The following is a 24,548-nucleotide window of genomic DNA, read 5'->3' as shown; positions in this document are numbered from 1 at the left end:
GAGGGATCGAGTTCTCTCTTCATCATGTCGTTGTGGAATCAAAAGACCTCGACAAATCCTGCTTCGCGGAATCGAAGAATGCGCATGTCAATTGTGAATTCCGCCTCATTGCCAGCAGGCAGCAGTCTCGCCAGATCCAGTGGCGGCGACACTCAAGGAGCGGTGGAGCGAGGGAGGCAATTCAACAGCCTGCCTCTCATCACTTGGGGAACGCTCAGCCTCTGCTGGCACACGACAGATCAAAACTCTTCTCCAAGGCTTTGCACAAGGCAAAAGACAGTCCATGATGAAAAGTGTTGTTTTCGCGTCACAAGGCGGCAGTGTAAGGCCTCGGACACGGTGCAAGAGACCTCTGTGCAAGCACAGAGAGACTCAAGCGAGGTGCAAAAATAAATTTAATCAATGTTTGTCACCGTAGTGACATTTCAGAGATTAAACTGAAAAGAACAGATACTACACTTGATCTAAGCCAGTTGGCAAAGAGAGCTGAGGAAAGGAAAAGAAGAAAAAAATCAAAAGGTGGGAGAGAGGTCGAGGTTTATATAGCCGGGGGATTTGGTGGTTGATGCCAAGACACATGATTTTTTCTAGGTAGTACTAGTCTGGCACTAAAGGAGTTTAGTCTCCGCCAAGAGCTACTGGAGTCGCTGGTGCCTGTTTTCCCAGTGACTTGCCAATTGCTAAGGGAATTATTAGTGACACAGATCCCTAGGTACCTGTATGCAAAGGCAGAAGCACAGCGTACGCTTTTGGTCAGGACGACTGCATCCATGGTCTACTTTCCATCCTACCTGCTGCATTCGACCCTTCGACCCCTCGACAACCTACAGCGCTGTAGACGACGTAAATAATGCCTTCATTGACGGTAAGGTCTTCTTCCATTGTCACTCTCTCATCGATTCTCTCATACCATCAACCACCAAAGAATGTCCTGCATGCATTGCCATAACCTAGAGCATCGTCCCATACCGCCAGCGCTGTCATGAGTCCTCCACCACCTAAACTGCCCTCTGTCCTGGTGAACCACATCTCCTCGCACACAGGCCCAATTAACGCCATCACATTCTCCTCTCTCGGCGGCACCTACGTCCTCACCGGCAGCTCAGACAGACAAGTCCAACTGACCCGCACCGAGCCGTCCAAGCCAGAGAACCCTTCCTCCGTACCGATCCAGAAGTACTCCGCCCACGGCTACCCCATTCTCGACATCGCCTGCGCACAGGACAACCAGACCTTTGCATCGGTCGGCGGCGACCGCGCCGTGTTTTTGTGGGACGTGCAGGCCGCGGATGGCACGCTGAGGAGATTCGGGAACAATACCACACAGGGGCACACCAGTCGGATCACATGCGTGGCGTTCGCGGGGGACGGGGACAGCGTGCTCGCGAGCGGGAGTGATGACACGAGCGTGAGACTGTGGGATGTCAAGAGCCGGGATGCACGGCCACTCATGGTCCTCGAAGAGGCCAAAGACGGCATCTCGAGTGTCGTGGTGCCCGGGAACGGACATGAATTAGTCGCAGGGAGTATAGACGGCAGGGTACGGTCCTACGATATTCGCACCGGCAAAGTGGCCGTGGACGTGATGCCAGGAAGCGTGACCAGTCTGGATGTCTCGCGAGACGCGAAAACGATCCTTGTGGGGTGTCTCGACGGAAGGATCCGACTGATGGATCGCGGGGACGGGACGTGTCTGAGGGCCTTCCCACCCGAGGATGCCAGGGAAGGGTACAAGAATGAGGGTCTCCGGTTGAGGAGCTGTCTCGGCGCCAACGAGGCCATGGTGCTGAGTGGGAGCGAGAGCGACGGTATTGTGCGCGCCTGGGATGTCCTCTCTGGCAAGAGCGCCGGGAGAGTTCAAGTCAGCGACTCTGGCCGCGTCGTGAGCGTCGTGAGATGGAGAGAAGGCAGCCAGGCGCAGGCCCGACAGAGTCTCTGGGCCGGGGGAGGCGCAGATGGCGTCGTCAAGATCTACGGCGCTGGATGAAAATACGGATGGAATACGGGTGTTGCGGTATATACGACCTCGTAGCTTTCAAGCATTCAGTCTTTTTCTTAGTGTTGGTTTTCATCGTTTTTTCCTTCTTCTTCTTATTCAAAAAAACCACCCTATTTTTGATCCCAACGACATCCAAAACGATGGGTGGCATATATAAAGAGAACTAGATTAAAGAGACAAAAAAAGATGCATATAACTTTTCCCCCATCTTGTCGTTCTTCTCGAAGATACCTCAATTGCGCTAATACCACATGCCCGCGTCCACTGGATTGCGGCGTGAGGCGGTCCAGTCTCCTGCCCCTTTTGTCCCGTCCCGTCCCATTCCTTCTCTGTCCTTAATGCAATGCCTGATTAGGTAGGTATTCTTTCGTCTCCCCCAATATGATGCATGTAGATAAGAGCCGTACGTAGCGACGATGGGGGAAGTGGCAATAGTCGTGGGGCCTTTCCCTCCTCGTGGGCTCTGATTATTAGCTCAGTTAAAAGCGCGGACTTGCGGTGTTATTTCGATCCATGCTCGCACGCTCGCTCACGGTCGATCCGCATCCCCGACCCTCTTCATGCCATAGTCGAGGGCCTCGAGGGCCTTCTCGAGCTGCGAAGCGCGGACAATGACGGTGCCAGCGCGGGCGGTGCTGAGGAAGGAGATCTCGACGGGCTCGTCGTTAGCGGGGGCGTGAGTCTCGGCCGTCTCGGCGAAAACGACCTCGTCGTCGGGAAGATCGGTGCTTCCTTGGGCCAGCCGCCCGGCCACGCCGCAGACAATGCCCGTGGCGTCGAGCGGGAGGTCGCGCAGGTCGAGCGTGATGGGGATCAGAGCGTCGTCGGCCGACTTGGCGCCCAGAAGTGAATGGCCTAGGCGGTCGAGCAGTCTGTGCTCCAGGAGGATTGAGATGGGCTCGCCCGACGTGATGGTCAGGGAGAGGAATTTGGCCCCAAAGTCGAGTTCGGCTGCCGTCGGCGGTTGCGCCTCTGTGGTGGGTGTCGGACTACTCGTAGTGCCCAGGCCCAGCCCAGTAGTTGGCGAAATCGTGGCAGCCGGCTGCTGTCTCGAGGTCGACGTGCCTGTGCCCGTGGGCGCCGCCGTGGCGAGCAGGACCTGGAGGAGATCGTTCTTGAGACGCTCCTCGCTGGCCTGGTTGTACTCGCGGCTGCCGGCGCAATTTGCGAGACGGATGCTACCGTCCACGAACGGGCTGATGTTGTTCCGCTTGAGCTTCCTGAACGTACGGAGCTGGAGTTCAGGGATGTCCTTGGCCGGCGGGGTGGTCGGAGCCGAGTTGTCGTAGAACGGTGAGGGTGGTGGTCTCACGCCGCCGCCCTGCAGCAAAGTGGGAGATTGTGGCGAAAGTTGCGACACGAAGGCGTCGGCGGTCTTGGAGAAGACGAACCCGCGCTGTTGAAGGGCTCTGGTGACGGTACCCCGCGACCGGAAGGGAACGAGAATGTAGTCGGAGAAATAGGTCGTGATAAAGAAAATGCTTCTGTAAAGCGTTCGAATCATGGGCATCGGATCAGTTTTCCAAACATCACAAGAACGAAAAAGAGACGATCGAGGGGAGCCCTACATTCCGGCCATTGCTAATGGCGACGTCAGTTCCAGCACCCTCTGACCAGCATCCAGGCCTTGTCCGTCGACTTGAATTACTGTATAGTCTTCGTTGCCGATTTGGATCTCCCCCTTCGACTTCCCCTTCTTGTTGTTGGCGTAGAGTCTGTTGAGAACCTCGGCGATCGGGCGCATGAATCGCTCTGCAAGATGTCGCGAGCATATGATGGAGCATTCGATGGCAGTGATGGAAATGTTGAGAAAGTCATGGTGGTTGGTCCAAGAGATTCTTGCGGCGTCTTCGTCGTGGTCTTCCCCAAACAGGAGCCGGAGAATAGGCTGCAGAGATAAGGCGTATAGTTCAATGGGGATGTGGATCAGAGCGAGATGTGCTTCCTAGGAGAATAATAAGCGGATGTAGATTTCGGAAAAGGTTGGTCCTCAGCGAGGTAAGGCAGGGTCTGATGCTTGCTGCATCTTTATCATGTATGACCGGGACAGTAGCCGGAACGACTCACCAAGAATGATATCTGCGCAGAGATTAGGTTCATCGAGTCCGTCATGTTTGATGTCGTCTAGACTCTAGCATTATGTGACTTCTGGGAGAAAGAAAACGATGGTTACAGCCTCAAGGCGGCCGGACAAAGTATCAGGCTCGCTCCTTGTTCTGTTTGGTGCCGGTTCCAATGGAGACTCGAAGCCGCGTAGCCTTTTTCCGGAACTCTGTTCAGGATTCAATGTCCCTTCTTGGACCTGGAGAAGGAAGAAATAAATAAGGAAACTTCGTGTTGGCTTTGGGTTGCCTTGGCCAGAGCCAGTCGCGAATAGGACCTCACTTGACAATCGAGAGAGGTCGATAGAAAGTCTTAATTACAATCTCCATGATGAATCGTCTGCCAAAGAATTGTTGAGATTGGACCTAGGGCTCGACGGAGAAAAGAGGCAGAATAGGGAAAAAAGAGATATCCACAAAGTCAGATGATGAGAGAAATGGAGACGTCTGTCAGTGCAAGAAAGCGGGATCCTCGACTGGACCGCTGCATTAAGCTGATTGGTAAAGGAATTGTTGCGGAGCCCAATACTTGACTAGGTCTCATGAGATAACAAATGTGGGAGAGATGGGAACGTCTTCAATGTCAATGGGTTTGGTGATCTGTATCATGGATTTCTGTGAGTCTTGGGAGCTGATAATAGAGTCACACAGCATGGTTCATGCGTCGGAACCTGCTCTCCGCACCCCAACCAATGCTAGCCGGCCACAGATGGAGTCGCCCGGTTTCAACAGGGTCTATCAACGTCGAAGCTTGGGGTCATGTGTTGTATCTCGGAAGAGCATGCAGTAAGGTCCCTTCGGCAATGGTCTGGTGGTAGCACGGCAGAATTTCATCGTGGATTGAGATTGTGGGGATGGTGGTATCAACTTTGATGTTGGAAACATAGCCCGCCGGCCAGAAAACGTGTCTGACGGTGGATAGCGTGGGGGTAGCAGGCACTCGGTCGAGGGGTTTGACGAACAGATCTGACGTGGTGCCACAGCCTGGCGTGGAGAGGCAGCCAGGAACGCAACAACTGCATCAAATCAGCTTGAACAAGAGCCACCGGGAAAGAGGGGGTTACCCTGTCCTAGGGACGGGAGATATGCAGCCCGAGTTCGAGGAGTTCGGGTGAGTGTGAACCTTGACGACGATGCCCTCGGCGAAGCACATAAGCACAAGGCGGGGCCTTTTCAAGTCGCGAAAGCCGTAACAGGAAACTCATAGCTCGTAATACTCCGTACTCAGTCCCTACCTAGGTACTTAGTAGTAGTTAGTAAGGCAAAACGGCCCACCAGATGACGTGCATCTTCTATTGCGCAAGCGTCGGACTTGAACAATCATCCAGGGCAACACAGAAAACTTGGAGAAAGAGAGGGAAACAGAGGAGACAGTGTTGGGACGAACTGGCCATCGTGGTACTTGGTTGCAATCGATGCCATCGTTCCGAAATTCGTATCTATGGCCGTTCTTCGGGCGCGCCGCGCTTCTCATGTCGATCGTTTCCGCAACCTCGTATTCTGAACGGTTTTCCATTCAAGCATGTGGCAGTTTGTTTGATCGACTGGAGGGGTGCTGGGCGCTCGAACTGCGGGGCTCTTTGCTGCATAACGAGCTTGCAAGGATTGCTAGCCTTGCTCGGGAGGATCCAGTCGCCCTCGACTCCAGCTGAACCGGTGCATTCAGCTGGAGCGATAACATCGGCTTCCTCCGCGTGACTGAAACCCTTTACTCACTAATATCTCGTGCGGCCCCAACCTTGGGTCACCACATGCTCTTGAAGACAAACCCATACATCTGTCCAAGGCTGGGAAACCTTCGCTAATCATACAGATTTGCAGACTGATAGGCACTATCAACTCATGATCCTCCCCGCGGCGTTGCACCTCGTCCTCCTCTGGACGATCCGCCTCGTCCTCGACCACGACCTCGTGGCGTGGGAGGGTGGTTCAAGCTGGGAGGTGGAGGCACATTGTTCTGCGACTTGGGCCGGAAATTAGGATTGTGCTGAACAACACCCGCCTGAGCATCCCCTCGGTCAACGATCGTGTACCCTCCTCGAGCACTGACATGGCCCATCGATGCGCGGTCACCACGACCATAATGACCATTTGTCGCATTGCCCCGGTGACCGTTGGCAGGTGAGCCCGACACGTTCCGAATTGGCATTGACGTCCCGTTCATTTGGCCCCGTCCCGGCGTGCCGTTCATTTGCCCTCGTCCACCAGATGGATGTCCAGATACAGCTCCACGCCATGTACCTCTCAATGCTGGAGGCGTCCCTGCTGGACGTAATTGACCCTGTTGGCCATAACCCGGGACGGTGAGCGGAGACTGCGCCGTCCCGTTGGTCTGTCGATTCGCGCTTGCTTTCGACGAAGCGAGTACTTGTCGATTGCTGAGATTCAAAACAGACCATGTCGGTACGGTGGATCCTCGGAATGGTGAGCAGCGGTCTCCCAACGACGTCCCACTCATAAAAGAAACATCGAAGACCACATCAAGCCAAGTTTCCCTCGTAGTTTGAGTCAGACCAACAACGGTCCCTTTGGACGCAATCGGAACTTTGCCCGAGTCAGCCACGTAAATCACCCTGTCTCCGAGACTAAATCTTTGATTTCCAAGCCGCCATTGCGCATCCGAGGGTTTGAGAAGTCCATTACGAGGCACTCCCCCAATAGTTTTGTTGTACGGAGGGGGTTCGGTCCGAAGAGCTTCATCCGCAGCTTGCTCAATCCGCTTCACAATCTCCGAATCCAACTGCTCGGCTTCGAGTGGGACCTTCTCAAAGCTCTTTGACTCAATCTCCTTCAACCATGCTTGGATCTCTTTGACTTTTGCTTTAGCCTGCTCTTCGTTGCCAGGAAAGTACGCTGTCGCGGGTAACATGTCACCTTGCGGGTTCCTGTGGATGCCGGCAATGAACTGCGGAAATCTAATCATGTACTGCTGGATCAGTTCAATGGCTGCCCGACTGAACTCCCATCCACTCGCGCCTTTCCTCGAATAGCCAAGAACTTTGAGCTTTTTGGCCTCGAACTTGAGATTAAGCCCTAGATTCACTCTTGTACCGTCCACCGTGATGGAGAATGACGAGGTGATCTTTGCCAATGCGAGTGGATTTAGGTTAAGACTCTGAGCCACCTGGTATGAAGGCGTATATGGTGACAGCCTTTCTGCTTGACGGGCAATCTCTCGCCCAAATTCCACCTGGCGTGCTTTCGAGAGTGCAATCATGCATTTGGCCTTGCCGTTCTCATGGCCAATAACACTGACAGGGCGTCCGTAAGCGTAGTCACCGAGGAAGAAGGCATTAGTACCATCTGGGAACTCTTCTTCAATGGGCAGCGCTGCTTGCTCGATGAAACGGACGTCTTCGCTGATCACGTTTTCGACTACCAGCTGTGTCGCATGGACAGTGTCCAGACCTGGAAGCTCGGCAAATTCCTTGACGGTCGATCCATCGTCCAGTTTCTTGAGCCCCTTGAGCATGTCAACTTGAACCAGAGATTCAACCTCGCCGATCAACATTCCAAGTCTCTTACTGTAGTATTTCTCGATTCTATCGGCCTTCTTCCGGAAGTGGTCGATCTCGTTTCCAGAATGCTCAATCGCCTTGATATGGTGAGGCACGCTTTCTCCGTCATCCGCCATGACGTAGTCGAAAAGCTCGTCTGAAACCTTGACAATCTTCGCTTCTTGTAAGAAGGGATATCCGACATAGACACGCCTATTCAAAAGAACTTTGGCGTATTCCACTCTGGTTCGCGCCTCGGTGTCCGACAGGGTGATGATCATGCTCTCATTTCGACTGTCTTGCTGGAAGACATTGACGCCGTGAAATCCCAGCGAGCCCGTGAACGGCAAGGTCTTCAAACTCGGGAAGCCAGCCAAAGCTGCGGCGCCAATTTTGACACCCTCCACCAGACCCACATACGGCTCCAGGCCATCCATGGTAGGAAGTTCGAATTCATTTTGGATGCAATGACAGTGCGGTAGATCTGGGAAGATTCCGACAAGCGAGGAAGGATACGGGTAGTCGACCTCTGGGGAATAAGTGAATTTCAAACTGACCCCAAAATCATTGCGCAGCCGTTCGTCCTCAGTCAGCAAACCATCTTTAGTAGCCATAGCATCGAGAAGCCGCCGCTCATCAATGAACGGGATCTTGACGACAGCTTCCCATTCCTGTTTCTTGCCGTTCATGTCGAGTTCAAAATCTCGCGGATAGAAGTCGATAATGGGTGAATCTTTAGATGTCATCAAGTCATGGTAAACCTCTGGAACAATTTTCTTGCTGCGATCCGGAAGAACGCCCATCAGCTGCTGAAACGGCCGGAACGGTTGACCTAGTTGGAAGTTCACGTCCGCGCCCAGGCCTCTCTTGACGTCCGAGATCATTGGTGAATAGTGGTATTGATAAAACCAAGGCCACGAAGCGACGCCGCGATAATAGTAGAAAAGGACCCACTGCAGACCTTGCACGTAGTTCTCCGCCAATTTTCTTAACTCCTCTTCATTCTCAAGGCCCCAGCCAAACTTATCCTTGTAGTATTGATCTTTCCATTCCTGGAACTTTTGGTCATACTTTTTCTGCATGTCTTGTTGGGCTTGTTCGTCGGTACTCTCCTCGACTTTTGCATTCTCATATCGCTTCAAGACCCGCATTATGGCTAGTTCCGACTCTTCATCTTCCTCGTCCGATTCGGCCTGTTCCCCCTTGGCTGGGAATTCCAACTGAATGAAGCGGTTGCCGTCGCCGTCTTCTTTGGTTGACCACTGCAGATTCAAGTCGGTCGCGAGTTGCTGCACAAATTTACGATCCCGTGCTGGAAGAGTGGAAGGGAGATTCAATGGCTGCTTTGTTGCAGGGTCCTTGTTGACGGGTGACACAAAGTACTTCTTCACCTGTTTGAAGAGTTGCTTTTGTTCAGGGGAGACCCTGATAGGACCACGGGAAGTCGTCAGTGGCTCGTCTGCATTTTGTCCGTTCCGCTTCGCGTCGATCCATTTGGCCCCAGCATATTCTGCCTCAAAGAAACGATTCTCCACCTCCGCCAACTCATTCAAAAGGACTTCGAGACGCTTCATATTGATCACACCATACTCGTTGATGTAACCGCCCAATTTTGGGAGTATCATTTTGTATTTTTGAAACATAAGCGCCAGCGCCCCCTCGTTGATATGCAGATTGGGCAAGTTGGGTAAGAAATCGTTTCCGACAAAGAAGGCCATCAAGATGAAGTCGTCAATGATTCGTTCCATATCATAATCAAAATCAAGCGTGCCCTCGTGCTTGAGATCTTGAAATTCCAGCTCCAGGTATTCTCTGACAATGCAAAGATGCATAAGGTAGAAGTTCTGATGCTCCAATTCCTTGGATTTCTTCTGCGACTGTCTCCCGAAAGTGACCTCCTCGCGAAGCAAACAGAAGTGAGGGTCGTGGCTGAGAAGACCCAGCATGATCAAATCAGCATCCAGTCCGTAGAGACAGTGACGCACATTGGGGTCATAGCCAGGTTGCGCTTTGGCTTGTCGGATGTATTCCATGATCTTGTGTTCTCCTTCCCCAGGGACTTCGTGACCAGATAGCACGACCTCGACTCCTTGCCAGTCGACATCTTCAGAGACCTTCTTACTGATGAAATATTTGAGTTGCTTGGTAAGCCTTGCCATGAATTCCGTGCCGGGAGTAATACAATTGCTGTCAAAGGGATCTTCTTTGGGCAACTCCACGCCTTCTCTGATGGCTTTTTCACGAGCCTTTTCTGCGTCGAGAGCGGTGCGAAAACGGCGTGAGCGCTGCTGGTTCATCTTGGCGCGGGGCGCCACTCCATCAACAGCCATGAAGAACAGCTTTTTGGGTTTAATTTTGCCAAAAAGATGCTCTATGTAGTTGAAGATGGCAATAAACATTTTGTCCTCGGTCATCCGGAAAGATGGGGAGTCAGAGTCCTTGTGGGTACAATTGTGAATGATGCCATTCATGTCGAGGTAAAGACAGTCAAATTCCGGGATGCGGTTCTCGGCAATCAGCTGTGATATTGCAGGGTATCGCTCGCTGAGCCATCGAAAGAATTTGGGAACACCCATGGTGGCGGTGGGTGCAGAACCAAACGAGGGTTGTTGATATCGGTGAAGAGAGATTATACCAGGCCGCCACTCCCTGGATTTTACATGCGAGAGCGCTGGTCGTAGATGTGCAGGAGAGAACGAGGATGTCCTACAGAGATGAGGATAGGCGATGTTCTTGGGGGATCGATGATGAGTCGAGGCTTGATGTCGAGGATTTGGCGGCCACGAAATGGGACCAGCCATTTCCGGGGGTCTTGGCGCGCTAGCCTTATGTGGGCCGGGTCACTTTACGCGTCGGTTCAAGTGCGGTTCTGAGTCTGGAGAGGGCGCGTCTTTTCATCACGAGCTTGAAAGAGCACAGAAAAGCAATCCTAAACTTATCAGCAATCCCAGTCGTCTGCCCATTCTTCTTACATCGACACCATCATCATCACCATCTCCGAGTCTCCTACGCCTGATCTAAAACAGATAAAATGGCCGAGGACGACGATAACAGTAAGGCGGCCTTGTTCAGAGCGCAGGTCCGTTTGCTAACCACCGTCAAATGTTCAAGTGAGCGACCAAGAGGTCAACAACGAAGACGCCGAGACTGAACAGAAAATCATCAATGAAGAATACAAGACGTGGAAGAAGAACGCTCCTTTCCTCTATGATATGATCCTCAGCACGGCCCTAGATTGGCCTACTCTTACAACTCAGTGGTTCCCAGATGTGACAGCGTAAGTGACGTGTCCTACTGTTTCGATCTCGTATAGCGACTAAAGCGCTCAGGGTACCCGACACCAACTACTCAAAACACCGTCTGTTGATCGGCACACATACGGCTGAAGGTCAACCGAACTACCTAGAAGTGGCCAGCGTCCAGTTACCCAATCGCAAGAAACCAGATGTGAAAGACTACAATGAAGAGACAGGAGAAATTGGTGGATATGGAGGGGGCTCATCGGGCAAAAGTCAAATTGAAGTCAAGTTCAACATTGTCCAGAAAATTGACCATCCCGGCGAGGTCAACAAGGCACGATACCAGCCACAGAACCCGAATGTTATCGCAACCATGTGCACCGACGGGCGAGTCATGATCTGGGACAGATCAAAACTACCCGGCTTGCCTTCAGGAAGGCCTAACCCCACAATAGAGCTTAGTGGGCACACCAAGGAGGGCTACGGTCTAAGCTGGGATCCTCACCAGTCGGGTCAGTTGGCCACAGCGAGTGAAGACTTTACAGTCCGACTTTGGGACATTACGCAGGCATCGAAGACCAACAAGTTGCTCGGCGAGTCTCGCAAATACACCCACCATTGGGGCATCGTGAACGACGTACAGTTCCATCCCATTATCCCCAATCTGCTAGGAACAGTGTCGGACGATCTCACCATGCAGATACTGGATCTGAGACAGGGTGACACTACGCGATCGGCCGCCAAGAGCGAGAGCCAGCACCGGGATGCAATCAATGCTATTGCGTTCAACCTCTCAGTGGAAACTGTGGTGGCGACTGGAAGCGCTGACAAGACCATTGCAATCTGGGACCTGCGGAATCTCAAGGACAAGTTGCACGTCCTCGAAGGGCACAATGACAGCGTGACGACGTTAGAGTGGCATCCATTTGAAGAGTCGGTTCTCGCATCAAGCAGTTATGATCGAAGGATCATGTTTTGGGATCTGTCCAAAGTCGGCGAGGAGCAGACCCCCGAAGACAGCGAAGATGGACCTCCAGAGCTGCTGTTCATGCACGGAGGACATACCAATCGCATCAGCGACTTCTCCTGGAACAAAAACATTCCCTGGGTGGTCTGCAGTGCAGCGGATGACAACTTGATCCAGGTTTGGAAGGCTGCCGAGGCTATCGTTGGTCCTGATGATGAAGACGTCCCAATGAATGAGCTGGAAGGCTGACCGATACCAACTATACCTAGTCAGGTGATGAGGAGTCTAGCTTGGGCCTTCTCAGGCCTGGGGTCAGAAATTGACGGAGGAAAAGGTGGTTTGTACCAAACTTGAAGCATTTCTGGTGTATCATACCATCATTTTCCTTGGGCGTGATTTGATGCTGGCACAGATTCTTTGCGTAATAGGTATGATAGGGCATTGGGGGCTCGAAAGTGGGCACGAAAGCGCTATGGGTGGCCTTAGCTGGGTCATTTCACAGGGAACCAGCACCTCGAGAGGCGAATCGGATAGCAAAAGCAAAGGACTCGAAATATTATTCAATTGGTTTCTCGCAGCGTTATGGCGGATCTCGGACATGTTCCTAGGACGGTGGAGGTTGTGGCTGCGCAAGCAGGATTGTCCGTGCAGGGCCACAGTGGGAGGGGCACTGAGGATCTACTCTGTACGAGCAACCCAACGCGTGCACTTGCTGTTAAAGCTGCGCCATAGTGTGCGCCTGGAAACCCTTCTCCGACACCCCATCTTACTGGCTTTGGGCCTTCCCAGGCTCCCCTCAGCTGGCTGGACTCTCAGGGCTTGCGGGCGGCTTTGCCCCTGTTTCCTCCCAACGATGTGACTTCCGGCGGCCCTGCCACACTTGGTACTAGGCTTGTCGTCATACCTGATTGCTCCTCCTGCTGATCCCCTGGCCATTGAGCCGTTTCCCTGGGCCCATGTTGTCGCTGCCGGCATCCACTCCATGTAGCTACTTCGTACCTCTTATTATGTGGGTAGTTTCACCATCTGATCAGGCATCAACATTCCTTATTTTCTCCCGCTTCATACCCTCGTACACCTGTGCGATTTCTGCGATAATGAAGAATGTCGCTCGCATTGACACGACCTCGTCAAAAATCTGATTCTCTTCTAGATACCTAGGTATCTCTTTCGCCACCATTACTACTCGGTACAGGAGGCCACAACCTCTCTTCCCCGCCAACTTCGTCCTCCTCATGCCCGCTCCATCACATTAGGCATGGTCGGCATTCCAAGAAGCAAAGGCTGTCGCATATGCGTCAAGCGTCGAGTTCGGTGTGATTTGACGCGCCCAACCTGCAATAATTGTGCCAGAGGCAACCGTCCATGCCCAGGCTACGATTCCGATCTGAGGATTTTCGATGAAGGCTACAAACTCCGAAAGCGATTTGGCCAAATCGAAGATGCCGAGTCCAGGACCGAGGTCGACAGCGCGTCGCCCTCTACCAGCAATAACAGTCAATCAACAGAGTCATCACCTGAAGAATCAATTGACCTGATCAGCCGTTCCAATACACCTGACCTTGAAGTGCGCCACTATCGACCCCACCAAGCCTTACCGGCTCGGAATCCATTCTGGATCATGCTCGAAAACCAGATATATCCTGATGCCGATCTGGTTGCGCCAGCGTCAACGCCCGGATGGGGTGGGCTTCTAGGTGACAACTCGATGGACCTGGACGTCCCGATCGAGATGACACTTAATGACTCCATCTACTCCCCCAGTCTAGTTCAAGAACAACTTCTCAACACCTTTTCTTCATCAATAGGCGGCCATGGTTCACTGTTGCTTCCTCGGCAGATGCGGAACCACCAGAATTGGCTGGTACAACTGCCTGGCCTATTTGGTTCGAAACTTCTCGACACGGCGGTGCGCGCAGTCTCTTTGGTCCATTTGGGTCAATCGCAGCGGACGGATTTGTTTGTGCAAGAATCAAGACAACACTATGGCAAGGCGCTGCGTCTTCTCAATCAGTCGCTGATGGATGACACTAAGGGCATGTCGACGGAGACGCTGTCGGCCACAATTCTGCTATCGTTCTACGAGATGTTTGCCTCCGACTCCAATCAGTCCTGGGTGCGCCATGCTGGTGGTGCGGGGATGTTGATGCGCATTCGTGGGCCAACTCGTCATCTATCAGGTCTAGATCGAGATGTCTACCTTGCTTACCGCCACACCATCGTCATTGAAGCCTTTATGAGAGACGAAGCCTGCTTTCTGGCCGAGCCTCAGTGGGTAGAAATGTCCAAAAAGATCCACGAAGATCTCCGAAATTCCGGCGTTCCCGGCGAACGAATGGATATTTTCGACTTGGCCGAAGAGTTCTACCTGGAGCACATCTTTATCCCGACGACCTTGCGAGATGCCAAGCATCTGGAAGAGGCTCGACGAGAGTTGCCGCCTGACCTATATGCCGCTCATGAAGAGGCCCTTCTCGCGAGGACACGATTGCATAGAGCCAATCTCAAATCCATCAATCTCAGATTTCGAGCTGCACTTAAGAGACAAGGGCTCCAGACTTCGACCATGGAAACCATGGACCCCGTCTTCCCAAAGCAATATGTGTTTGTCAACGTGTTTGTTGCATCTACACACGTGGGCTATTGGACAATTATGGTCATGCTTAACCTCATTTTGAAGGGCATCGAGAAGGATGTCGCGCCCGAGAAGCACGAGCTATATATTATGGAAAATCGAGAAATTGCACGGGATATGTGTCGGACTGCGCCTTTCATGCTGACATCGTCATTCCTGGGACCGTTCTTCATCATCTTCGCTCTCAGACTCTGCTTGATGGTCTTCGAACCCGGACAAGAGAGGGATTGGGTACTGCGAAAACTCCATCAAATCGGCGATACGCACATGAGGATGGCCTCGGATATCCCGCGCTTTGATCCCAAGGGAAACATTTACAACTAGACTGCGAGGGCATCGAAGCTCTTGTCGAGTCTAGAAATTGGTCGAAAGCTATACTTCTTGAGTCATTCCCAATGCAATCGAACAACCACGAGCCAAGTCGGGTACAATAGGGAGCTCCAAACCTTCCCTGGTACAGCAATAGATCCCCACTGGGACCCCAACTCCAGAATGTTCCAACAGGCACGTCGTTTCACTCAGCGGCACAGCAGAATCGCAGCAAGGGCCCAGATAGCATGTCCTCGCATTCGTGTTCGATACTCAAACCACCAGACCAGGCAACGGACGAAATTTTGGGTCGTATGATCCACCGTATTTCTCCGCTCCTTAGTAATGGGCATGATGCAAACGTACGACTGAGTCAAATGATTGGAGTACGATCTACGCAAGGAGCTCTCTGAGCAGACAAAGCTTTGGTAAGAGCACATGTCGAGGCGTCCTTCAGGACGTGTTGGCCCAGACAAGACTCGACCGTCGTCTATATAAAGCCATGGTGCACCCGGCATCTATGTCCATAGCTACACCAGACGCCCAGATCTATCACAACACCACCGCGAAAGGACTCAGAGACGACATTAACGTACCATCTGCCGACCTACACAATGAGCACGCATCCTGCTGTGGTGACTGTTGGTCCAGGTCTCCCGTTGGAAGTACATCAAGTTCCTACTGTTGCACCAACTGCCAACGAAATTCGGGTTCGGTGTGAATGGACCGCTTCGACTCCCCTCGACTTGCACCAAGCCGACGGAGGTCTTCTGGTCAAGCATCCACACATATTAGGCGATGGCATTGCTGGCACCGTTGTTGAGACTGGACCGGACGTAAGCAAATTTAAGGTTGGGGACAAAGTATTTGGCTTCACCTGGCGTACTCCAGCGGAGAAAGCACACCAGGAATACGCCGTTGCGCCGGAATTCTTGTTCGGCAAGATTCCTCCCAACGTCACGATGCAACAGGCGGTGACGGTCCCCAACAACTTTGTGACTGCATGGCACACTTTCACAAAAGATTTCGGCTTCGAGTTGCCCTGGCCGAAGTCGGAGGGATATATACCAAAGGAGAAGAATTCGTGGATATTGATTTGGGGCGGAAGTTCCAGTGTGGGACAGTACGCGTTGCAAGTCCTGAAGTGGTATGGATACACCAATATCATCACCACGGCTAGCAAGCAACATCATGAGAAATTACGTGATTACGGCGCGGCTAAGTGCTTCGACTACCGAGATCCAGCAGTCGAACAGGAGATTGTGGACTTTACGGATGCCCAGGCCGGGTCCCGAGGGATCGATTTCGTCCTCGACTGTATCGGCAGCCTCAACGGCAGCGTGGTGCCTATATCGCGGATAGTCAGGCCCAAATTTAGGACAAAAGTGGCGATTCTCCTCCCAATCATCGTCAAAGACGCCGCTGAGGGAGTGCGACCTACTTACGAAATGGACGTCAACAAGGCGGCCCAGTGGCCGGAGGGCGTCGACGCAGTAGGCGTCCGAACGCACTTTTACTTGGATAACGAATTCCTCGCGGAACATTTGCAAAGCGAGATCATGCCCGAATGTCTTGCCAGGGGTATTATTGAGGCGAACGAGCAAGTGATTGTTGAAGGGGAAACAATGCTGCAGAGAGCTGAGAAAGCGTTGAGAATGCTCCGGGAGAAGAAGGTGAGTGGCGCGAGATTGGTATGGCGAGTCGCGGATGGTGCGTGAGAGGGAGGGAGGTTTCATCTACTGAACCTTGGGAAAGAGGCTACTAACAAGGCCGAGTCGTCTTGTCTAGGATGTTGGTAGAGGAGGAGTTACTGCGCATGTAAATGTGTAATGAACACGAGATGTATGCTGTACCTCTGGCTTGCTGCTGTCGTCAACGCTAGGACCATCTGCTAGCAGGTAATAATAATTCTCCGTACGAACTGCAACCCCCACTGCGACTGAGGAGACCTTGCAGGGCGCAGGGATACCAACGACAAGTTCCTTGCATGCTTGCAGTTTGGAGTAGTCCTCTTCATGCTATCGCCTTTCCTTGTCGAACTCTTCAAGGCCCGTGATGCCCCCCTGATCAATAAAAGGCATCTCTTCATTCTCTCTAGTTTTCGTTATTCCTCTCCTACATTCCCTGCTCAACCCCTGCCATTTCGAACGCAGACCAGCCCAAGAGCCGCGCAATGACTCTCTGGGGACAAGACACGGTCAGGGATGTCGCCGAGTCGGTGGGCATCCTGAATCTCAACAAAGAAGTCAACCAAGCGCTCTGCCGCGACGTCGAATACCGCATTTCCCAAGTCCTACAAGAGGCCCTCAAATTCATGAAACATGCCCGCCGGACGATCCTTTGGTCGCAAGACATCTCACAAGCACTGCGCGTGTTGGATATCGAACCTCTTTATGGCTACGAGTCAACGCGACCGTTGAAATACGGGGAGGCGTCACTGGGACCAGGGCAGCCGCTGTTCTACGTCGAGGATGAAGAGATGGATTTTGAAAAGCTCATCAACGCTCCTCTCCCCAGGGTACCGAGAGAAGTCACATTTACAGGTACGGAGGAGTCTCAACGTTGGAAAGCTCGTGCGGGCGTTGGCTAACTTGGGTGTGTTGTAGCTCACTGGCTGGCTGTGGAGGGCGTTCAACCTTCAATACCTCAAAATCCAACCTCGACCGAAGCAAGGAATCTCGAATTGGTCCCCAAAGGACCTAACGCGAACCCGGCCCTGGCTGCAATGAGTGGCGCCGACAACACCACGACGAAACCACAGGTCAAACATATCCTATCGAATGAACTACAACTATACTTTGAGAAGGTGTGCACGTCGGTGCTGGACGAGACGCAACCAGAGTATCGAGCGGCAGGATTGGCCAGTTTGAAAGAAGATCCCGGTCTACATCAGCTTGTGCCTTATTTTGTGCAATTCGTGGCGGAAAAGGTCACGCACAACCTGAAGGACCTATTCGTGCTCACGCAGATGATGATGGTCACGGATGCCTTGACTCGGAACGACAAACTCAATCTGACTCCCTATGTGTGTGCCTCAGAATTAGAAAGCAGATTGCGTTCGCTGTGGCTAACTGGGTGACAGGTTGCCTCGATGGTCCCTCCCGTACTGACCTGCTTGATCGGACGCACCTTGGGCACCGGCATCGGAGCCCTCGATCATTACGACCTCCGCGATCTTGCTGGGTCCCTTCTAGGTCATCTCTGCAACAAATACTCCAAATACTCACACAACCTCAAGCCTCGACTCGCACGATCCTGTCTGAAGACGTTCCTGGATCCGAAGAAGCCATACGGCAGCCACTATGGTGCCATTCTTGGGTTAAAAGCCATTGGCGGGCCCGAGGTGGTCCGGCAGCTGATACTGCCCAATGTCAAAGCGTATGGGGAGCTATTGGAGGAGGACATCCAAGAGTCAAGCGTGAAGAAGGCTGAGGCAGAAAAGGTCGTCAGTGCGATCCTGAACGCTCTCGGGACGTTGGTGGACGATGATATCCCCATGATGAATGGACACTCGGCCGAATCTGCTGCCGACCTACGGGCTCGGCTGGTTGACAAGCTGGGAGAAGTGATCGGAGGAAGGATCGCGGATTCGGGAGACACACGGTTCGCAAGGGCGGTGCTTGAGGGGTACCTTGTGGGATTATGAATACAATTGGGGGTTCCTATGGGCAGGAGGGCATCTTGAAGCATTTGGATGTAGACAGCCAGGCGTTGGAGAGGTCATGGAGGTTTGGGGAAGGAAAAGGAAAGGCCACACACCTTGTGATACCCGGGCATTTGAATCAACTGGCGTTTTGAAGCCTAGCTTTCGTGGGAACAGGCAGGAGGCATTTACAGCAAGACTATGAAGTACCCCTACGTCGGCCAAACACATTTCTGATACCAACCGCACGAGCTGGCCATGCGGAATCCAGAACACACGCATACAAAGGTATGGCGCGTGGTGCGTAGGAATGCTTTCAATGAGGACGACATTTGGCCCTGAGGCTGGTGATGCGGACGATGTTCCGCGCCTCGTTCCCGAACTTTGCATTACTTGACAGCAAAACTGTCTCTACTCGAACGGCCTAAGATCTGCTCTGCTTGCTATCTGGGTCACTGTGCTCTGTAGGGCTGACTAGCTCGTCAGCCCCCTGATTCCTGCAAGGGCTTGTGCGACAGTTAACGAGATTTGTCTTCTTTGTCCCTGAAAATCCCTCCAGGGCAATCTATGTCAATTCATCCTTCGCGCCATCAAACCACTTGGTCCCGTCCACCTCGACCCTCTTGGCCTCGTTGTTCTATGGCCCTGGGCTCTTTCAGCCCCCTCCAGCTGTCTGTCCTCGCTGTGTATCTGGAATGATCCTGTTGACCAATAGTCGAATCCATCGAGGTCACTTCAGATGCCGTCACCAAAGAACGACGTCTGCCGGCGTCGCAGGATCAGCCTTTAGCACTAGCCAAATCTCCCTGCCTCGCTCCCTCGACAGCAAGCGACTGCCCGCTGTAGTTACTCAGTCCATTTCGCTTCCTCTGCTTATGGCCACATTGGTCCTTGCGCTATCTGACGTTTCACGGCCTCCGTGGCGAGACCGAATCCTTCCCAGCCGTTGCCCGAGGCCTCTCTGTTTTCGGGCATCGTCACTGTCCACAAAAGTCCTTTTGATCGTCCTTCCACGCCATAGTAGGTCCGTCTCTCTTTTTCCCTCTTTTGATACTGCGTGCGAGCAACACACTCATTTTTTCTTTCATGACTGCTTGCAATTCATGCCTGTACCTTTGAAATTTCCTTTGCAGCAATGAAGTTTCTCGGCCTGGCCACCACGGCTGCTGCGTGGTCTGTCCTCTTTTTCCACCATGTGATAGCCTTGTCCAATGTCACCTTCTATTCAGACAGCCAGTGCTCGAAATTCTTGAGTTGGAAGACGGGTCCGGACGATGGCACTTGTACACCTTTCCCGACGAACTCGCAGGGCTTCCTTAGTTTCATGGTCACCAGTTTGGATCAGACATGTGCAGGTGAGCGCAGTGAACCGCGGAGTGTCTTGGGAGTTAAGCTGATCTATTTGGCAATATAGTCACGGTATACGGCAGCGATGTCCCGTACTGCAGTTCATCAACATTGTTCCTTGCTCCCTTCTCTAACTGCATGACGGCAACCAACGTCAGTCAATTCTCCGTCGACTGCCAGAGCTTGTCGGTCGCCACAACTGCCGTGCCTTCGGTGGTCCCCACTGGAGCTGCAAACCCTACTACAGGGTCGACAGCATCCTCATCCTCCAGCTCAGCTGACACAGGTCTTTCCGGGGGCGCCAAAGCCGGCATCGCCATTGCCGCAGCCGTGGGGGGTTTACTTCTCGTCGCCCTGATGGTCTTCCTGGTGGTCCGGAACAACCGCGCCAAACGACGAGACATGATGGAGTCGGAGCAGAGAATCCTGGAAGCCGACTCTACGCCGGCTGTGCCCCCTTACTCGTACTCGGCCGAAATGCCTCCCAACGAAAAGAAGGTACCAGTGGAGATGCCATCGGCAATGATGGTGCCCGTGGAAGCTCCTGGGGATGCGAACTGGCCAGATCCACAAGAACTGCCCGGCGATTACACACATTCAGAAATGGAAGGGTCGAGTCCCTCGCAGCAACAGCAAAAAGACGACATCAAGACCGTGGTATCATCCGAGACCAAGACCCTTGTGGGATCGGATGCAAAACTGGACATCAAATCCATTCCCGAATCGCAGCCTTAGCAGACCTGTCCCAGCCCACTGTGAGCAAATTTTCTCGCTGGGGGAAATAGAAAGCTCCCCGAAAAAAGATTTTCAGAAACGCACAAGCCGATCAAGATCTGAAATTGTTGGAGCGCAACATGAACATTGTGCTCCGGTCATTGAACCGGCGAAGAACATGGATCCCATCAGGAGTGGAGAACGCCAAAGTGGCTTTATCAAAGAGCGGAGCGGAGCGGAGCCCCCTTCCCTTTAGCCCTTGCAAGCTTTTCCACGGTCTAAATGCTGACTCGACATGAAATATCCACCGAGCTAGGGGCATGACTTCCTAGATCGGAACCTGCTCTGTCAATTGACAACAACGCATTGCAGATCCCGATAGGAAAGTGTCCTCGTACCGAGTACAGTATGGGGAACTCTGTGCATTTGCCGACGACGGATGTTTCCTGAGGAACTCGAAATACGGTAAATGGGGAAGACTGGACTCGACAGCTGTACGATGTACCCACGACAACTTCTTCACGGACAGGTTCGAGTCCTGACCAAGGGCAATGGTTGGTTGCTCTCCAGGACCACATGAAGAGAGACCCCGCGAGGGTAGCACCGTTGATTACCTCTGAACCCAGATCCCTCATGTTGAGCCTAGCAGAGATACTATATTCGTGTGGAACGGACAACTCTCCCCCCTTCGGCCAAGCCAGCTACACCACCCCACAGCGCCACCACGTAACGGAGGATACATGTCGAGAATGTCCAGCGCAGCAAACAGGACATATCGAATTCCAAAAGATCAGGACAGTCCAAGCTCCAGCTTGTGCGGCGGGGGCTGCAAAAAGTCGAAGCACCCTTTTGGTTTTGTTCTGGCCTTTTTGGCAACTTGAGCTGGGATTCTTGGAGGAAAAGAAAGATTGATTAGACACTCTCTCTCTCTGTGTGTGTGTGTGTACATGTTATGAATATCCTAGACTGTACCGGTACTATACTATACTATTATACTACATCAAAAAAGGACACCATCGCATTACAACTTATCAAGGTACTTGATGCATACTAAACAGAGACACAAAGCGTGTGCCTACACTATCCTCTATCTCAAAGTCTACCTCGTATCAGGGCTTCGAGTTGACATTCACATCGGCATGACCGCATGGGCATCGGCACACGTCTGTCTGCAGCGTGTGGCTTTGGTCATCCTGAGCCATCTGGAGGGGGTCTTTTTTCAGACAAGATCAGATTGTGGTCTATCGTGAAGGGTTTTTCTTAAGCTTGGTTCATTGATTGATTTGTTGATTCAATCAGTCAGTGAGGAGTGAGAGAGGAGATTTCGGTCAGTCCATCTATCTGCCAGCTCACTCACGGCCGGCCCCCTCCTCTCCTCTCTCGCACCAGTGCGAATCCAATGATTCCGCATTGCTCGATACATGACGCCACAGCACTGACGTTACCTAGGTAGTTATTCCTGTGCTCGAAATCCCAAGATACAACCACACAAGCCATCGGCTACCCTCTCCATTCAGCTGTGATTTTGATACCACCGTCGTCTTCAGGAGCCTTGACCACATCACCTGAAGCATTCACCGGCTCAGCCACGTCCACCACCACCGTGCTTTTGCTTCTGACTCTCTCGTAATTGCTTCTGCTCATGCTCCCACCACTCATGACACTTCTTCAACAGCTCCTCTTCAGCCTTGCGCAACTCCATCTCCCGCTTCGAGGTCTCCTCCTTGACAATAGTCAGTCTACTCACCTGTCGTGGTTGCCCAAGGTCTAACAGAGGATCGAACCCTTCATCATCCACCCCAAGAGCGGCAACTCCGCCGACCACATCGTCCACCTCGTACTCATCGTCCTTGATCTCGCCGATCCTGCGTCCGTACGTGCGCGGGGCGTAGTCCTCCAGCGTGTCCGGCCGAATATACCCGTAGAGCATGAACCTGAGGTAGTGCTTTTCGAAGCGGATCCCACGCCGGAACGCTTCGCGGATGATCAACTGATCCGGCCTCAGCAAAACTTCAGGCTGTCGACCGAGTGCCTGGGCACCCTTCAAACCCCAGTACTCCAGCCTGCCTTTACCAATCCGATGCGGTGGGACCCCAAAAATGCTCAACCCCACCTCGTCCGGCGCCGGCGTGTACTTGCACTTGACCCACTCACGCAGCGCGTCGAACCTGGTCGTCCAGATGTCGCGCTTCAGCACCCGCAGGATTGTGAAGAAACTGCGCTGAGCCAACAGCAGCTTTCTCATCCCGTCTCTTTTCTCCCAGGAGACCGGGTCGTTGAGCCTCATGTCCAGCTTCATGAAGAAGCACGCCGAAAAGTACAGGTCTAGATCCGTCATCATGCCCCTGTTGTGACAGTACCCAATGCGTCGGGCGTTGTCCGGTATGTCCAGCATGAACCACAGCCTCTTGAGCGCCAACGCACACCTCGCGGGCAGAGGGATGCCGTCTTCCGCGAACACGGTCATGATCTCGTGGATGACCTTTTCGCGGTGAAGAATCATCTTGAGCCATCGGAAGGACGGGATTCGGCGAGGGACCTTGTGCAGCGCGAGAAGGGCGTTTGGGTGAGGAATGCGTGCGGCGGGGTCGGACCGGCAGAGGTGTGCGTAGCTGCGGAACATGAAACAACGGGCGCTTTCTGGGGCTTTGGCTGTCGCTTGCGAGAGGATTACCGTGGTGAATCGCGTGTCCAGAATCGTATGGAAGTCCCTGCTGATCGCGTATAAGCTGACAAGATCCTTGACCGGGAGGTGTGCCGCGAGTGTGAAGCAGAGTTCCGGGTACAGCAGGAAGCCGTGGAAGATGTTGAAGTTCGGGTCACCCGTGTGCTGGTAGACATAGGACTGAGGGGGAAGGATTGCTTCAGGTCGTTTGCGTTTACGGGATAGCCGAGCGAATTCCTGGGCGTGTTCGATCCGGTTGGGAGCCGTGTGGAAGTTTTCTGGAACGAGCGATTCTGGATTCAAACCGAGGTGCGGGTGGATCGTTGGTCTCACGTAGATGCCGTGATGGGCTATAGGACGTGCCATGCGCGAAGGGAAGTTCCGGAGCCGACGACCATATTCATCGCGATCCAAGTCCACATAAGCAGGAGTGCCATTATTTGAGGGCTTTGTTGGTACTGGTCGTTGTTGCTGGCGGAGAGGACCAGTATCTGGATGGACGGTTTGTTGCGCGATTCGTGCTAGGCCGGAGCCAAGTGGGTGCCGTAGACTATCGCTTGTAGCTCGTTCCACGGTCGAAGGCATGGGTGCAACCTGCGCGGTGCGGAAGTTGAAGGGGTATTGTCCCCCAGCTGGGATAACATAGGGATTTGTAGGGACACCGCCAAAAGTGTAGCTATTTCCCAGGGGGCCCGGGGGAGCAGGGGCAGAGATTGGCGTTGAGCCCTGAGCAGCGTGTTGCCCATTGGTATTCGATCTGGGTGAACCAGGTGGAAGGAGATTCTCGACACCGTAGATGGCATTTCTTCGCTTGTGTTTTGAGCTCATTTGATCCAACCCAGATACAGCCTGGTTGGACTGCGGATTGGTGTTTGGTTTGACATTCTCTTGGTCGCTCTCATCTTGTTCTTGCTGATCATCTTCAGAGCCAGAACTTGTTTCCAAGTCTGTTTCAACTTCACTCTCTGTAGCATCTGGCTGTGGTAGCTTGCCTTGTCTATCACCTTGATGTTGAACATTGGCTGCGGGGTCTGTCCTGGCTGCAGACCCATGCGAAGGGGGCTTTGAGGTTTGGTGAATTGACCTTGAAAGACCAAAGCCGGAGTTCGCAACACCGGCCTGGGTGAGAGTTGGATTCGTCGTTTGCAAACCGACAGGAGTATGGATGTTGGGTAGTAACAGGGGGTTATTGGTGGCGGACTGAGGACTATCATCAGTGCTGTTGTCCGGGGATATCTCTTGCGCTGCTTGGGACTGCTTTTTGAATGGGTGCAAGATGTTGCCGACTTTGCTTTTGCCGTTACTGAAGAAGCGCGACTTCTTCTTTGGAGGAGGTTTGTCGTCCATACTGACGAGTGACAGAGAATGCTAAATAGCAAGGATGACAGGGAAGCAGAGAAATCCAAAACAATGATCATTGGCAAAACTTTC

The 24,548-nt window shown here is 52.9% G+C and overlaps 9 protein-coding genes across 9 annotated transcripts; 6 read left to right on the top strand and 3 right to left on the bottom strand.

The window, feature by feature from the left end:
* Positions 1–982: 982 nt before the first annotated feature.
* On the top strand, positions 983–1,987 carry Z520_05856 (uncharacterized protein; the record flags this gene model as incomplete). Its single annotated transcript, XM_016776359.1, has 1 exon — positions 983–1,987. The coding sequence occupies one exon, from the start codon at positions 983–985 to the stop codon at positions 1,985–1,987; it is 1,005 nt and encodes a 334-aa protein (XP_016632678.1).
* Positions 1,988–2,528: 541 nt separating this feature from the next.
* Positions 2,529–4,111, bottom strand: Z520_05855 (uncharacterized protein; the record flags this gene model as incomplete). Its single annotated transcript, XM_016776358.1, has 3 exons — positions 2,529–3,483; positions 3,568–3,944; positions 4,067–4,111. The coding sequence occupies 3 exons, from the start codon at positions 4,109–4,111 to the stop codon at positions 2,529–2,531; spliced, it is 1,377 nt and encodes a 458-aa protein (XP_016632677.1).
* Positions 4,112–5,941: 1,830 nt separating this feature from the next.
* On the bottom strand, positions 5,942–10,174 carry Z520_05854 (uncharacterized protein; the record flags this gene model as incomplete). The annotated part of the gene is made up of 1 exon (XM_016776357.1): positions 5,942–10,174. The coding sequence occupies one exon, from the start codon at positions 10,172–10,174 to the stop codon at positions 5,942–5,944; it is 4,233 nt and encodes a 1,410-aa protein (XP_016632676.1).
* Positions 10,175–10,629: 455 nt separating this feature from the next.
* On the top strand, positions 10,630–12,053 carry Z520_05853 (histone acetyltransferase type B subunit 2; the record flags this gene model as incomplete). The annotated part of the gene is made up of 3 exons (XM_016776356.1): positions 10,630–10,651; positions 10,710–10,875; positions 10,928–12,053. The coding sequence occupies 3 exons, from the start codon at positions 10,630–10,632 to the stop codon at positions 12,051–12,053; spliced, it is 1,314 nt and encodes a 437-aa protein (XP_016632675.1).
* Positions 12,054–13,062: 1,009 nt separating this feature from the next.
* Positions 13,063–14,763, top strand: Z520_05852 (uncharacterized protein; the record flags this gene model as incomplete). Its single annotated transcript, XM_016776355.1, has 1 exon — positions 13,063–14,763. The coding sequence occupies one exon, from the start codon at positions 13,063–13,065 to the stop codon at positions 14,761–14,763; it is 1,701 nt and encodes a 566-aa protein (XP_016632674.1).
* Positions 14,764–15,362: 599 nt separating this feature from the next.
* Positions 15,363–16,466, top strand: Z520_05851 (uncharacterized protein; the record flags this gene model as incomplete). The annotated part of the gene is made up of 1 exon (XM_016776354.1): positions 15,363–16,466. One exon carries the CDS (start codon positions 15,363–15,365, stop codon positions 16,464–16,466), a length of 1,104 nt encoding a protein of 367 aa, XP_016632673.1.
* A 455-nt stretch (positions 16,467–16,921) lies between these two features.
* Z520_05850 (uncharacterized protein) lies at positions 16,922–18,394 on the top strand (the record flags this gene model as incomplete). Its single annotated transcript, XM_016776353.1, has 3 exons — positions 16,922–17,291; positions 17,355–17,773; positions 17,831–18,394. The coding sequence occupies 3 exons, from the start codon at positions 16,922–16,924 to the stop codon at positions 18,392–18,394; spliced, it is 1,353 nt and encodes a 450-aa protein (XP_016632672.1).
* A 1,132-nt stretch (positions 18,395–19,526) lies between these two features.
* On the top strand, positions 19,527–20,473 carry Z520_05849 (uncharacterized protein; the record flags this gene model as incomplete). The annotated part of the gene is made up of 2 exons (XM_016776352.1): positions 19,527–19,746; positions 19,806–20,473. 2 exons carry the CDS (start codon positions 19,527–19,529, stop codon positions 20,471–20,473), a joined length of 888 nt encoding a protein of 295 aa, XP_016632671.1.
* Positions 20,474–22,034: 1,561 nt separating this feature from the next.
* Z520_05848 (uncharacterized protein) lies at positions 22,035–24,464 on the bottom strand (the record flags this gene model as incomplete). Its single annotated transcript, XM_016776351.1, has 1 exon — positions 22,035–24,464. One exon carries the CDS (start codon positions 24,462–24,464, stop codon positions 22,035–22,037), a length of 2,430 nt encoding a protein of 809 aa, XP_016632670.1.
* Between the last annotated feature and the right edge of the window lie 84 nt (positions 24,465–24,548).

This window comes from Fonsecaea multimorphosa (assembly GCF_000836435.1).
Source record: "Fonsecaea multimorphosa CBS 102226 unplaced genomic scaffold supercont1.10, whole genome shotgun sequence".
NCBI lineage: Eukaryota > Fungi > Ascomycota > Eurotiomycetes > Chaetothyriales > Herpotrichiellaceae > Fonsecaea > Fonsecaea multimorphosa.
The sequence above is the reverse complement of the archived record's forward strand: the minus strand, read 5'-3'. Positions and strand labels throughout refer to the sequence as shown.